At 36.6% G+C, this 15,426-nt stretch overlaps 1 protein-coding gene across 1 annotated transcript; it reads right to left on the bottom strand.

The window, feature by feature from the left end:
- Positions 1 to 2,406: 2,406 nt before the first annotated feature.
- Positions 2,407 to 12,980, bottom strand: LOC132241718 (caspase-13-like). Its single transcript, XM_059710637.1, is given in 7 exon segments — positions 2,407 to 2,472; positions 3,255 to 3,361; positions 6,424 to 6,567; positions 7,679 to 7,913; positions 11,559 to 11,709; positions 11,711 to 11,807; positions 12,965 to 12,980. Coding segments are annotated over 7 exon segments (816 nt in total).
- Positions 12,981 to 15,426: the final 2,446 nt, after the last annotated feature.

Below are 15,426 nucleotides of genomic sequence, written 5' to 3' on the forward strand. Positions count from 1 at the left end.
TATGATTCTAGGGTAATAATGGTTCACTATTTTTAACATATGGATATCCAATTGGCCATGTACCATTTGTTGAAAACACTCTATTCTCCCCTGCATTGCTTTCACAATAGTGCCAAAAATCAGTTGGCCATACATGTTTGAATCTATTTCTGGGCTTTAGACTTTTTTCCAACCCTGTTTAATTATGTTTTTGTGTCAGCCATGCAGAAAATTTGAAAAAAAGAAGTATAATAAACAACAGTATGTTCAACTCCAATTGGATGATAGCTGTATGATTTGCTAACATTTTCCTATATTTTCTTTATTGCTTTAAGTTGTTTTTCTGTGTAACCCTCTTGCAGTCTGGGACCCCTCAGAGGATGTCCACCTGCTGGCTTAGGCCCACTCCCTGAGGGATGGGGCCCAAGCTGGCAGTCAGACATCACTCTGGCAGCCCAGCAGCCCTTGGGAGATGTCCACTTACTAGCAGGGAGCAGACAAAAGCTGCAGTCGGGCATCCTTAGTGCTGCAGAGGAGGTGGGACAGGCTCCCGCCACCACCGCTGTGCTGGCAGCCATCAGCCTGGCTTGTGGCTGAGCAGAGTTCTCCCTGTGGGAGCACACTGATCACCAGGGGACAGCTCCTGCATTGAGCATCTGCCCCCTGGTGGTCAGTGTGTGTCATAGTGACCAGTCATTCCCAGTCATTCTGCCTTTAGGGTCAATTTGCATATTACCCTTTTATTATATAGGATAGAGGCCTGGTGCATGAGTGGGGACTGGCTGGTTTGCCCTGAAGGATGTCCCAGATCAGGGTGGGGAGCCCGCTGGGGTTCCTGGCCAGCCTGGGTGAGGGGATGATGGCTGTTTGCAGGCTGGCCACAACCCCTTTAGGGTGGGGGGTCCCCACTGGGGTGCCTGGCCAGTCTGGGTGAGGGGCTGAGGGCCGTTTTCAGGCTGGCTAAACCCCCCTGGCAATGGGAGCTCCCAGCCTCTCCCTATTTTTTTTTTTAATTCTGGGATTTATTTACCTTCTATAATTGAAACTTTGTTGCCTTTGCGAGGCTACAGCCGGTTGCGGGAATCTTGGCTTCCTCCATTACTGGGGCAACCAAGCCTCCTGCTTGTTCCAGCTCTGTGGCCATGGCTGGCTAAAAGCAGGTGTCTGGAGTTTATTTAGCTTCTAGAATTGAAACTTTGTTACTTTGAGTGGAGCTCAGAGCCAGGCCGTGGCAGGTAGGAAGCTTGGCTTCCTCCATCATTGGGGCAACCAAGCCTCCCGCTTGCTACAGCTCCGTAGCTGCCGGCAGCCATCTTGGTTGGCTTAATTTACATATAGTTGCTCTGATTGGCTGGTGGGCGTGGCTTAAGGCATAGTGTACAGTCAATTTGCATGTTTGTCTTTATTAGTGTAGATAACTTTAACTTGTCATCTCACAACAGGTGTTACTATTTTTGTTTAAATCATCAAATTTTCCCTTAAATTGTGTTTTTTAAAAGAAAATGTATACTTAATTGTCCTTGTAGTTACCATTTCCAGTATTTCCATTCTTTTCTGTGGACCTATATTTTCATATGGTATCATTTTCTTCTGCTGACTGACTTCCATTAACATTTCTTATAGTGCAGCTCTGCTGGTGATGGGATATTTCAGCTTCTGTATGGCTGAAAAGTCTTTACATTGCCTTTGTTTATGAAAAATAATTTTATGTTTACTGGACTTAGAATTTTAGGATGACTTTCTTTGTCTTTCACTACTGTTTTCTAGCATGAATTGTACTGATAACTAAACTGCTGCACTCTTTACTCTTTTTCTCTATATATAGCTTGTTTCTTTTTTCTCTTCACTTTTTTACCAATATTTTAGAGAATTTAGACTAATATGAGTCTGTTGTATTTACTCTACATTTTTAATACTTGAGGTTTGTTACCCTTCTTTAATCGATAGATTTATAGATTTTATTGAATTTGGAGAAAATTTGGCTATTATTTCTTCAAATATTATTTTGTTCCTTCCCCTTTGGGACTTCTATGTAACATAGGCCTTTTCAATTGATCTCACAGTTCACTGATGCTTTGTTTATTTTTTAATTGTATTTTTGTTGTTGGCTGTGCTTCATCTTGTATAGTTTCTTCAAGTTCATTATTTTTTATTTTTGCAATATCTAATCAGCTAATAATCTAACCAGTGTATTTTTCAGCTTTCACATTCTAGCTTATCGATTTCAAAATACAATTTAGATTTTTTAATATCTTCCATGCCTCTACTTAATTATTAGATATATTTAAATATTATTTATTGTCCTTCTCAATCTTAGTATCTGTGCCAGTTATGATTCAGTTTTGATTATTCTGCTGATATTGTGTTTTATTTTCCTGATTCTTTACATTCCTGGTAATTTTTATTGGATGTCATATATTTTGAAATTTATATTTTCAAGTGCTTTTGTATATATTCTTGTGGACAGTTTGATCTTCTGTGTTCATTTTTGCTCTGTTGGGAAGAACCAGAGAATTATTTATTCCAGAGTCCTTGATTCCCTACAACTTAGGTAAGACACTTCTGAGTATTTTACAGGCAAATTATGATATTTTTCCAGTCTGGCTAGTGGCCATAGGCGCTATTCCTGGCTTTGTATGGGTACCATAGTATTTATCCCTGTAGTTCCTTAGGATAGCTATTTCCTCTGACTCAGCAGTCCACACACACACACACACACACACACACACACACACACACACACTGAGCATACTCTGCTTAATACATCATGGGGACCCTCTGAACATCTCCAGAGTTCTCTCTTTTGTAGGTCTCTCTTCTTTGGTATTCTGTTCTGTGAACTCTAGCCACCTTGTTCTCCCTGAATTGTTATCTCTCTCTTCAATTGTGGGAGTCCACCAGGCTCTGTCTTATTTCTTCCTCCATATGCAATAGTCTGGAAACTCACTCAAGATAGTAAGTTGACATATGTAAGTAAATATTATTCCCTACCACATGTTATCCCCATAGGTCATATTCATTTTCTATAATGTTCTGTATTTAATATTTTTTATCTCATCCTTGTCTCCCATGTTTTTAAAATTTTGAATATTAACATATGTTAACTTTCTTTGTCTACTAGAGCTTAGTACTTTGGAAATAATTTAAAAACAAGGTGTGTTACAGTGTGAATAATATTCTATCATTTGTGTAAAATATGCAGCTGGGTTATTTCTTCTATAATTTTTTTACTTCTATGAATAAATGAATACCGTAACAGTTAATATGCTACTTACCATCACAAATATTTTTGTCAGGTGATAACGCCTAGAATATTCTTGAGTATAATTTATAAGTTGTGTGATGAAGAGAGAACCACTTGCTCTTCTCCAAGAAACATTATCTGTGAATAAAGGAAATGGTAAATTTTGAGTTGCAGCCTTCATCCTTACAAAAAAGGTCATAAATTGCAAATACCTACAGACAGACCTATGTATGTAGGAAAAATAAAGACTTAGATTTCTGGGCTTGGCTTTATATACAAAGTGACATGGTGGACTTAGATTGAACCATAAACAACATCATGCAAGGGTTATAGCATGAGAAAATAGAGTTCCAGAACCACAGTTCTATGCTTCAAAATCTAAAACCAATATGTTTAGGTCTTATTTCCCAGCAAATATTTTCTCACTTAATCTTAATTTTTTTAAGGCCTAAAGAGCTACAAATTGAAGACACAATTATTGAGCCCACATCTATCTGGCTCAGAAGATGCTTCAATACTACACCATGAGTGCCCTTTTCCAATAAAAGGCCAGCCAACAGGAAACCCAAGGATGTTCTCTTGTAGTTAACACTGGGTGATTCAACTCCTAGGTCAGTCATGCAGGGACAGGCACAGCTTTTGCTAAGACGGCTGTATTCTGATATTTCAGTAGGCCATGCCTGGGCACAAAAGTCTACATGTTTCTGACACTGGAGGGGCCCAAATGTTTAAATAATATAGCTTTAAGATTGTTCTTTGTCAAGTTTTCTAAAATAGCCTAAACTTTATTCTCAAATGAACTTGGGTTCATATCTGAATACTACTAGTGTTTGTTCAGGTAGTTGATATGATTTTTGTGAGCTTTAGATTTTTTTTGGGGGGGGTGAATGAAATAATAATATTTAGCTGATAGAGATGTGCTAGAATATATCTATGTCTATGTCTATATCTATATCTATATCTATATCTATATCTATATATCTATATCTATATATCTATATCTATCACCTATATCATCTATAAATATATAATCTAATTTATAGATATAGATATATAGATATACATATGTTTTAATAAATTAAATAAAACATATTAAATAAGAATAAGATTTTGCTTCAACATTTTAGAAATTCTATCTGCCTTTGTACAGGCCTGAGAATTCTCTTCTTTCTATTTATACTATCTTCTTTTTTAAACTATACCACCTTAAATATGATGATTTTGGAAATTCCTTTTTTAAATAATTTATTTTATTGTCTAAAGTTTTACATATGTCTCTTTTTTCCCCAATAGATCCCCACCATCCATTCCCACCCTGGGCAAGGCCCCACTGCCCCAGTGTCTGTATCCATCAGTTATGCTAATATGCATGCATACAAGTCCTTTGATTGCTCTCTAAACAACCTTCTTCCCCTGCCCTTCAATTATGTTGATCATTACATCCGATGTATGAGTAAGATCATGTGATATTTGTCTTTCTCTGACTGGCTTATTTCTCTTAGCATAATGCTCTCCAGTTCCATTCATACTGTTGTAAATGGTAAAAGTTCCTTCTTTTTATAGCAGTATAATATTCCATTGTGTAGATGTACCACTGTTTTTTTAATCCACTCATCTTTTGATGGGCACTTAGGCTGTTTCCAAATTTTAGCTATTGCAAATTGTGCTGCTATGAACTTAGGGGTGCATATATCCTTTCTGATTGGTGTTTCTGATTTCTTGGTAGATATTCCTAGAAGTGGGATCACTTGGTCAAATGAGAGTTCCATTTTTAACTTTTTGAGGAAACTCCATACTGTTTTTCACAGAGATTGCACCAGTCTGCATTCCCAGCAGCAGTGCAAGAGGGTTCCTTTTTCTCCACATCCTCACCAGCACTTGTCATTTGTTGATTTGTTGATGATAGTCACTCTGACAGGTGGGAAATGGCATCTCATTGTTGTTTTGATTTGCATCTCTCAGATGATTAGTGACTTTGAGCATGTTTTCATATGTCTGTGGGCCTTCTGTATGTCCTCTTTCAAAAAATATCTATTTAGATCCTTTGCCCATTTTTTGATTGGATCGTTTATATTCCTTTTGTTATAAATGTAAGACAGAAAACCATAAAAATCCTACAAGACTCCATAGGCAGCAAAATAGCAGACATATGTCATAGCAATACCTTTTTAAAAAACTATATTTTATTGATATTTTTACAGAGAAGAAGGGAGAGGTATAGAGATTTAGAAACATCGATGAGAGAGATCGATCAGCTGCCTCCTGCATGCCCCCCACTGGGGATGTGCCCACAACCAAGGTACATGCCCTTGACCGGAATTGAACCTGGGACCCTTCAGTCCCCAGGCCAACACCCTGTCCACTGAGCCAAACCAGTTCGGCTCATAGAAATATCTTTACAGACACAGCTCCTAAGGCAATGGAGACTAAGGAGAAAATAAACAAATGGGACTACCATTTAGACCTGAAATGTACCGATTGATCAGGGAGCGTAATGGTGCTATAAAACACTATTGACTATTCCCAAGTAACCAGTTTCTGGTTTAATGACAGTAAAATAACATTGCTATGTCAAGGAAGGAAATATCTGCTTAATTCAAAATAAAAAGCTTTTGCACAGCAAGAGAAACTATCAACAAAACAAGAAAGCCCACTGCATGGGAGAAAGTATTTGCCAATGATATTTCAGATAAGGGTTTAATCTCCAAAATTTACAGGGAATTAATTCTTTAAACCTCATTGTTACCACACATTGCAATATCACTTTACCATGTGCTTCTAATTATTTAATGATCTTTTAACAGCATTTTATACCTCGATTTATTGTTTTCCAAACTAGAAAATAAGCTTTCTGCAAAGAAGTGCACACCCTCTTTTTCTTTTAATACTTCATTCAGCAGTGAAAGCAATGCTATTTTGCACAATAGACTCACTACATCAATATTGCTGTGTGCCTACTGACTTATCACTTATAGGATATGCAATACTATCATCTGGGTAGATGTAGAACCTGAGGGAGACTGGACAGCCATAGGAAGCTATGAAAGAAGGCTTCAGAAACTTCGATGGGTTCTTCTTTTCTTTATAAATTCTCCCCAAAGACTTTTAGCCTGTGTTCTTGCCTGGAATATTGAGCCAAATTATGATGGCAGGCAGTCCTCATCCCTACGAAACTTTGCCTACAAATGCAAGACACATACGTGGTGTTGAGGAGCAGAAACCAACAAAATCCTTCTCCACATGGGTCTTGTGGACACCATCATCCTTCAAGTCCTCTGAAGACTCTGCAGAGCTGTCTGCTGAGGCCACTGGAGAGTCACTGACCCACACCTCTCCAGGGTTTGCTGAGGGGACACCACCTATTATATTCCTCACTGCTAAGCCCATGCTAGCAATCCTTTGACAACTAAATAAATAGGATGCCCTTAATGAAGGTGTTCTAATTAGTTGTGCGCGTGCACACACACACACACACACACACACAGTAAAAGCCTAACACAACATTACCTCTACTCCCATTTAACAGGATGTCAATAAATAGCAACTACCATTTAGACCTGAAATGTACCGATTGATCAGGGAGCATAATGGTGCTATAAAACACTATTGACTATTCCCAAGTAACCAGTTTCTGGTTTAATGACAGTAAAATAACATTGCAATGTCAAGGAAGGAAATATCTGCTTAATTCAATAACAGGCATAGGATTCTAAAACACATTTTTCCTTTCCTTTCCCATTGCTACTTATCCCTTCTAAGCCATTCCCCAAGTGATATAAATATATTAAAGTGATATAAATATCACTTTAAAGTTTGAATTAAAATATAAGAGAATTGTCATAATTACTTGTTTTTTTGTTAATTGAGGTTTTACATACAGTAAAATTCACTTTTAATTGAGTTTATTGTGATAACATTGGTTCACAAAACCATGCAGGTTTCAAGTGTACAAGTCAACAAAACATCATTAGCACATTGCATTGTGCTCCCATCACCCCAAGCAAAGTTTCTTTGTCCACCTCCACCTACCCCCACCCCCCTTTCCCTCTGATAATCACTGCACTATTGTCTGTATCTATGTGTTATATAATATTTTTTATTTTTTTCTTAATCACTTCACCTTCTTTAATCCAGCCAGAGCTAATAAAATTTTTATTCATAAATGTTGAAATTGAAGTCATTTATATGTTACAATTTTAATAGTTCCACATAAAGATAATTTAGAGTTAGCACTGATATCATCATCACTTGCTATGGTCAACTGAGAATGAATAGCGTTTATATTTATTTGTATATCAATTTCTCTGTTGTCGTCTCTAAGTATTCTTCCCAAAGAAGTATATTAGGTATAATTGCAAGTAAGGTGGGCTCAGAGTTATTTTCACCAGATATAAAACACCCAGTCAAACTATGCATGATACACACCTCCCTGACCTCTACCCCATCAGAACTCACCACCTCTGCAGGCCTGGACGATAATGACCTTGGACTTGTCCTTTAGATGGCAGCAGTTGCGATTGTTGAAAATCTGGAATATGGTGTCATAAGATAGCACATCTGGGTTTTCATCACTATGCTGAGTCCCACAGATTGTATACCGGAGGCCATGAGACACGAACAGCAAGAATGTACTATCTGAGGTCCTGTGCTCTGAGCGAGTGACAAATCTCCTTAGCGCTAACTCCGTGGCCTGAAAGAGAGTAAACCTTTAAACACCAGCTCATAATACCTGCCCTTTCTACCACTGATGGTTTGTGGAACAGGAAGAATAAGTGGTGACTGCCTTGCACATTCCAGTGACCAATTTATGGAAGGTACTCAGAAGTGGCCATTGTTATTGTTATTTTGCTGTTATTGCTGTTAATGTCATAGTTACTAGACTATGTCTGCTAAATATTTCACAATATGCATAATATAGTAATTATTATTTTAACCATTCATAAGTACAATTGAGTTGCATTAAATATATTCATATTATTCTATAAACATCACCATATCTAACCTTTTTCATCATCCCCAACATCTCTATACCCATTAAACAATAACTTCCCCTTAACCCCATATCTAGGTAAGCATTTTTCTATTTTTTTTTCTAGGAATTTGTAAATTCTAGTTATATCAGATAAGCAAAATTATATAATAGTTTTTCTTCTATGTCTAACTTATTTCAGTAAACATAATGTTTCTAAGGCCCATTCATATATCAAAATGTTATTCCTTTTTACAACTGAGTGATATATCTTTTATCCATTCATTTGTTGATGGACAGTGGGTTGTATCCACCTTTTAGCTATTGTGATTAGTGCTGCTGTGAACAATGGTGTACACATATCTGTTCAAATCCCTGCTTTCAATTATTTTGGGTATATATTGATGGGTTGTACAGTAGTATAACATTTTGAGAACTGCCAAACTGTTTTCAACACTGACTACCATTTTACATCTCTACCAGCAATACAGAAATGAGGGTTCTAATTTCACCACATCTTTACCAATACTGGTGATTACGTGTGTGTGTATGTGTGTGTGTGTGTGTGCGTGTATGTTCCTAGTATTCAACCTAATAGGTGTGCAGTGTTATCTCATTGTTCCTTTGACTTGAACTCTGCTAATAGCTGACATCTTTTCATGTCCTTATCAGCCATTTGTATCTTCTCTTTGGAGGGAGGAATATTCAAATCCTTAGCGTACTTTTGAATTGGGTTGTTTGTACTTGTGTTGTTGTTGTTGAGTTTTAGAAGTGTTTTACCTATTCTGAATATTAGTCCATTATCAGATATAAGAAAAATAATCATTGTGCTCCATTCAATATATTATATTTTTACTTTATTGATTGTATTCTTTAAAGCACAAAAGTTTGGTGTTGTTTTTTTTTGTTTTGTTTTTTGATAAAATCCATTTTATCTACTTTTTTCTTTTGTTGACTATTTTTTGGGAGTGGAATTCCATGAGTTGTTTCCAAATCTGATGTCATGAAGATTTTCTCCAATGTTTTCTATTAACAGTTTTATTATTTTAGCTCTTAAGTGTAGACCTTTGATTCATTTTGAGTTAATTGTATATGGAGTGTAAGGTAAGGGTCCAAAATTTTCCTTTTGCATGTTTATATCCAGTTTCCAGTACTATTTGTCGAAAGACTATATTCTCTCTTTTCAATAATCTTGGCAACCTTGTCAAAAATCAATTAACCATATGTATGAAGTTTATTTCTGGATGCTCTATCACATTCCATTGATCCATATGTTTGTCCTTATACCATATTGTTTAATTACTGTAGCTTTATAGTACATTTAAAATGTGAGAAGAATCAGCCCTCCAACTTTATTCTTTTGTAAAATAGCTTTGGCTATTTGGGCCTCCTTTCATTTCCATATAATTTGATGATTGGCTTTTCTAGTTCTAAAAAGTTAAGGTGTTGGAATTTTGATTAGTGTTATGTTGCATCTGTAGGCCACTTTGTGTAGTATCAACATCTTAAGAATATTGTTATGAAAATTGGTTCTATTTTCACTTATTTATATCTTTCTTAATTTCTTTTATGTAATATTTTATAGTTTTCAGTGTACAAGTCTTTTACCTCCTTTGTTAGATTTATTTCTAAGCATATAATTATTTTTGGTGCTATTGTAAATGAAATTGCTTTTCCAATTTTCTTTTCAGGTATTGATTGCCGGTGTATAGAAACAACACTAATTTTTGTGTGTGTTGATCTCATACCCTGCAAATTTGCTGAATTTGTTGATTAGCTCTAAGAGATTTCTTGTGAATTCTTTGGGAGTTTCTCTATGTAGAATATGGCATCTGTGAATGGAGATCATTTTACCTCTTCATTTACAATTTGGATATTTTTAATTTATCTTCCTTATTTAATAGCTCTGTCTAGAACTTCTATTACAATGTTAAATAGCATCAGTGAAAACAGTTACCCTTGCATTTTTCCTGATTTTGGCAGGAAAGATTTCAGGCTTTTACCAAGGAGTATGATATTAGTGTTTTTCATAAATACCCTTTATCATGCTGAGAAAAAAATTTTCTTTATTTCTAGTTTTCTGAAAGAATATTGGATTTTGTCATATGTAATTTTATGCATCAGTTGACATTGTCATGTTTTATTCCCCCTTCATTCTATTAATATGATGTATTACACTGATTGATTTATTTTTTTAAAAAAAATATTTTTTATTGATTTTGGAGAGGAAACGAGAAGGAGAGAAAGAAAAAAACATCAATGATGAGAGAATCATTGATCAGCTGCTTCCTGCAAGTTCTTTGCTGGGGATTAAGCCCGTAACCCAGGCATGTACCCTGACTAGGGATCGCACCATAACCTCCTGGTTCATAAGTCAATGCTCAACCACTGAGCAACACCATCTGGGCAATTTTTCTTATGTTGAAACACCCTTACATTATTGGGAAAACTTCTTCTTGGTCAGGGTGAATATACTTTTAATTCCATTCAATATTATTTTGTTGAGAATTTTTACATTTTTATTCATAAAGGATAGTACCATGTAATTTTTTTTCTTGTGATGTCATTATCTAGTTTTAGTATCAGGGTAATTCTGGCCTTATACAATATGTTAAGAACTGTTTCTTTCTCTTTATTTTTTTCAAAGAGTTTGAAACAGACTGGTGTTGATTCTTCTTTCCTAAAGCAAAACATTTGGATTTGGCACAGTGAAGACATGAGAAATATTTCTAAGATATCTAGCTTTAAAAAAAGAGAGTAAAAAAAAACAATGACCCTTTGCTTTTGTAGAAGAGATGATATCTTTGTTCTATCATTATTGAAAAATAAAAAAGAGTAATATATTTTAAGTGAAGGGAAGGGCAAGTGGCCAGAGAAATGGCTTTAAAACATGTGTAAATCAAGTAGGTAAAAAAAAAGGGAGGAGAAAACTGCTTTTAATTTTTTTTTCAAGAGCTTTCTTGAACTACAAGGACCTACTGTCAATGACCAACATAAAGGTTTTTGCCTTTTATTTAAGTAGAAAGATTAGAATAACGTTTTAAAAATTATTTCTGTAGAACTAAATTACTAAGCTATAATAGAAGACTATTTCAGACTAAGAGTAAGATATGGTCTAGACATGAAGCAAAGAAGTGGCGGGATGGGGGGGGGGGGCGCGGGTGAGATTTTGCAGGGACAAAGCCAAGGAAAGCAGAGGGAGCAGGTCAGCCTCTTCTGTGGAAAATGAATGGGAGCCCAAGGTGAGGAGCTATTAAGTAAAGAGTTGATGAGTCATCCATTACTTGACAAGTGAATAAAAAAGCAACTCGTGAGTGCCAAGCTGCAAGGGCAAGTTGAGACACCTTTTAAACAAAATTGAGGAACCTTACCTGAAGAAAATCCCAACTTGGAAGCAAGAGTGGAATCTCTCTTGCAGATATAGCATATCAATACTTGGCTGGTGTGGGACTCTTTGGGAATCACAAAGTCAGTCAAGTCACAAGCTTTGTTTATAGTTGTACCATTTTCCTTTTTTGAGCTCATCTTGGTTTGGCACCTTTTCTCTTAGGACATTAAGTGTGTCTTCAGATACTGAATTAACGAATATTTTTCTTTTTTCATTTAGGCTCTTATCTGTTGGGAACACGGAAAGTTTGAGACTTACAAACGACTTAACCCACTGTATGCCATAAGTGTCTATAGACACAAGTGGCGGACCTTCCCCACACCACACGCATGTATATATATAAAATTCCCCTAAGTGGAAGCCCTGATCAACTTTAAAATCATTTTTCGTGAGAAATTTCAGCTGAAAATATTCAAGAACACCTGAATTGTGAGTGATATATTTATTTTTATAATATATAAATTAAATTCAAAATATCGTGGCATGTGGAGATGGTTTCCGTTTTGGACCAGTGGCAGTTAACAGATTAGGAAACATCACTGTTACCTCAGTAACTGGGATAGTCTTTTTCCTATATTCCCCCATTATAGGTTAGATGTTCCAAGGAATGGATTACTTACAGTATCCAAGATCACTTTTAGCCTCTCTAAGCCCATGGATGCCCACTCCCAGAATTCTAACCCAGCTATGTCAAAACAAGGCTGTGCTTGTGCAAATCGTTCTCCTTGTTTTGCTTTGATGAGCTATAGGCAGGACTCAAGGCACTTTGCCTGGGCTATTGCTTTGATGATTATGTTCATGGAGATCAGAATATACCTCTTAAAGATGCTAAGATAGGGTATGTGGCAGAGCAGATGCAATCAGTAAAAGCTACAGGAGCTGTCAAGAGGTAAGACCGCCCCACTTCCCACTGAATGTATGGCTTACAACTGGCAGACACCAGCTCAATCCAACATGTGGACTAATTTCATCTATGGGTTATACCTAGCTGTTATATGCTCATTGTAATACATTAGCATGCTAATCAACATACCCAGGCCATGATTGGAAATGGAAAGCCCATATAAGGACACAAAATTGCCAACAAAGGTCCTCTGAGAAATCACTCCTTTCCCGGGAAAGGTCCTGATATTCCTCTCTTTAGTTGAATATCCCTCCTGTGGAGTAGCCCACTCTCTGTCTCAACTGCTTCACTAATAAACTCACTGTCACTTTAAACTCTAGGCTGGCTTCTGTTTGAATTCTCTCCTGCAGAAGCCAAAACCCCCACAGTGGGTTGTGAACCCTCAGTTCTCCAGAATGCTTCTATCCCTCCTCCTGCTCCCCTTCCTGCCTGCAGAACCCCTGCATCAATACAACCTGATAAAACAAAAGGAAACATTACCAGCCATGGCCTCCATGTCTCTTTTTAGGAGGTAGGAAAAAAAATATTCAGGGCAATCAGTACCTTTCTGTTGGTCAGGACAGGCTCTCATGCTCACATCTTGAGACAACTATTGCATTGCACATGTAAGTTACTATATATATATATATATATATATATATATATATATATAGAGAGAGAGAGAGAGAGAGAGAGAGAGAGAGAGAGAGCTATATATATATAGAGAGAGAGCTATATATATGTATATATATAGAGAGAGCTATATATATGTGTGTGTATATATATAGAGAGAGAGCTATATATGCATGTATATATGTGTGTGTGTGTATATATATATATATATATATATATATATATATATATAGATAGATAGAGAGAGAGAGAGAGAGATATGCTATTTTTCTCTCTTTTAATGAGACTGATATTATTTCTCAGGATATTTTCTTATGAAAGAATAAGGTATCATTCTGTATGTTGCCTTTCTATTTTGGAGATCTTCCCTTTACTGAAGTTTTTTAGTTTGATGTACTCTCACTTGATTATTTTTGGTTTGTTGCATGTGCTTTTGGTGTTGTTGAGGCAGCCACCTCAAGCTATCCCTCAAATCATATTGATAATTTTAAATTTACATCATTTGAAAAACAGCCAAAGTTAAAGGAGCTCTCTAACTCATCTCTATCTCTTTAAATGTAGGCAATAAATGCATGTAATAGGTGACCTGTCTGTGCCTGACAGCTGAGACAACCTTATTAACTAATTAGAGGCCTGGTGCACCGATTTGTGCACTGGTGGGGTCCCTATGCCTGACTTGTGGGGATCAGGCCGAAACCGACTCCCAACATCCCCTGAGGGGTCCCGGATTATGAGAGGGTGCAGGCCAGGCCGAGGGAACCCACCAGTGCACAAAGCTGTGAACCGGGCCTCTAGTATGCATATAAGATCTTTGGTTAATCTCTTCCCACCCTTCCCCCTTCCCCCTTCCCTTTGAGATTCATCAGTCTGTTCAATGTTTCCATGCCTGTGGTTTCTGCTCTTGCATTGAGCTTCTGCCCCCTGGTGGTCAGTGTACATCATAGCTATTGGTCAGATGGCCTAGTGGTTGGCTGGTCGGCCAATTGTTGAGGCTTTATATATATAAATTATTAAATCCAGAGTCAAAAAGGTCTGTAAACAAACCTTGTAAGGCCTTTACTAATTGACTATCTAAACTCAATCCTTGCTTAGATTCCTTTCTTTTGAGCACTAACTTTTTTTTGTCCTGTCAATTTCTCACAAATTTACCATTTCTCTCTCTAAAACATATCACAGGTGTCCAGTTTGACCATTCCTTTGAACCTCATTTTATGATCTGATCATCATATTGTGATTCTCCTGCTTACAAATATTTAATTGCGTGTGTTTTCTGTTAATCTAGTTTTGTGTCAATATTATTAGTCTAACCATAAGAACTAAAAAGAAGGGTAGAAGGTGGGAATTCTCTTATTCAAAGACATTGTCATATCCAAAGAGTCATTGCCAAAATCAATGAGCTTTTTCCTTACATTTTCTTCTAGGAGTTTAATTTGATAGTTTCAAGTCTTGCATGTAAATCTAATCCATTTTGAGTTAATTTTTGTGAATGGTGTAAGATAGGAATTCAATTTCATTCTTTTGCACATGAATATCTAGTTTCCCTATACATTTACTTAATTATTTTGCTTAACCATTTTGTATTTTTATTGAACTTTTCTGAATTTTTTAAAATTTATGTCCAGTTATGACAATTAAATGGGAAGCCACAATTACAATTCACAAACTATGGCCAGAATAATAACACAGAGTTTATCAGGAATGACATCAAACTCTTTCCGTTATATTCATTCAAAAGATTCCACGGCACAAGTGTCAAATATGAGCACTGCCATTTTTTTCTTGGAAGGAGGAAGGCCACTTATTCTGGAAGTACTTTACAATTTCAGGAAGTGGTTTTGATACCACAAGTTACAGTAAGCGAAACCATAACAAACTCGGAGGGCATGGTTTTGTGAGGCCAGCAGCTACTTGCCTGAAAGACTGTCCTTGTGTCTAGTGAATGGCCTGTCAGCCTCAACTCACTGAGTCTTCCCAGGTGTTGAAAGAGGAAACAGACTTTCCTGCACAGAGGGCGAAAAATTCTGTGGAGCAGAGTGAGTGTTTGCTGTGTTTTCAACCCTCTCCCCACCTAGAAGCAAGTTCTAAAACTTTTGGTCACATGACTCTCTATCGCAATGACCTTTTCCTATACATTTATTAAAGAGACTGTCCTTTCCTATTGAGTATTATTGACTCCCCTTTCAAATGTTAGTTGACCATGCTTGCCTGGGTTTTTATTTCTGTTTCATTGACCTGTGTCTGTTTTTACCCCAGTGACATACAGTTTTTATTACTACAGCTTTGAAATATAGTTCAAAATCGGGAAGTGTAATCACTCCAGCTTTGTTCTT

This window comes from Myotis daubentonii, chromosome 9, assembly GCF_963259705.1.
Source record: "Myotis daubentonii chromosome 9, mMyoDau2.1, whole genome shotgun sequence".
Classification (NCBI taxonomy): domain Eukaryota; kingdom Metazoa; phylum Chordata; class Mammalia; order Chiroptera; family Vespertilionidae; genus Myotis; species Myotis daubentonii.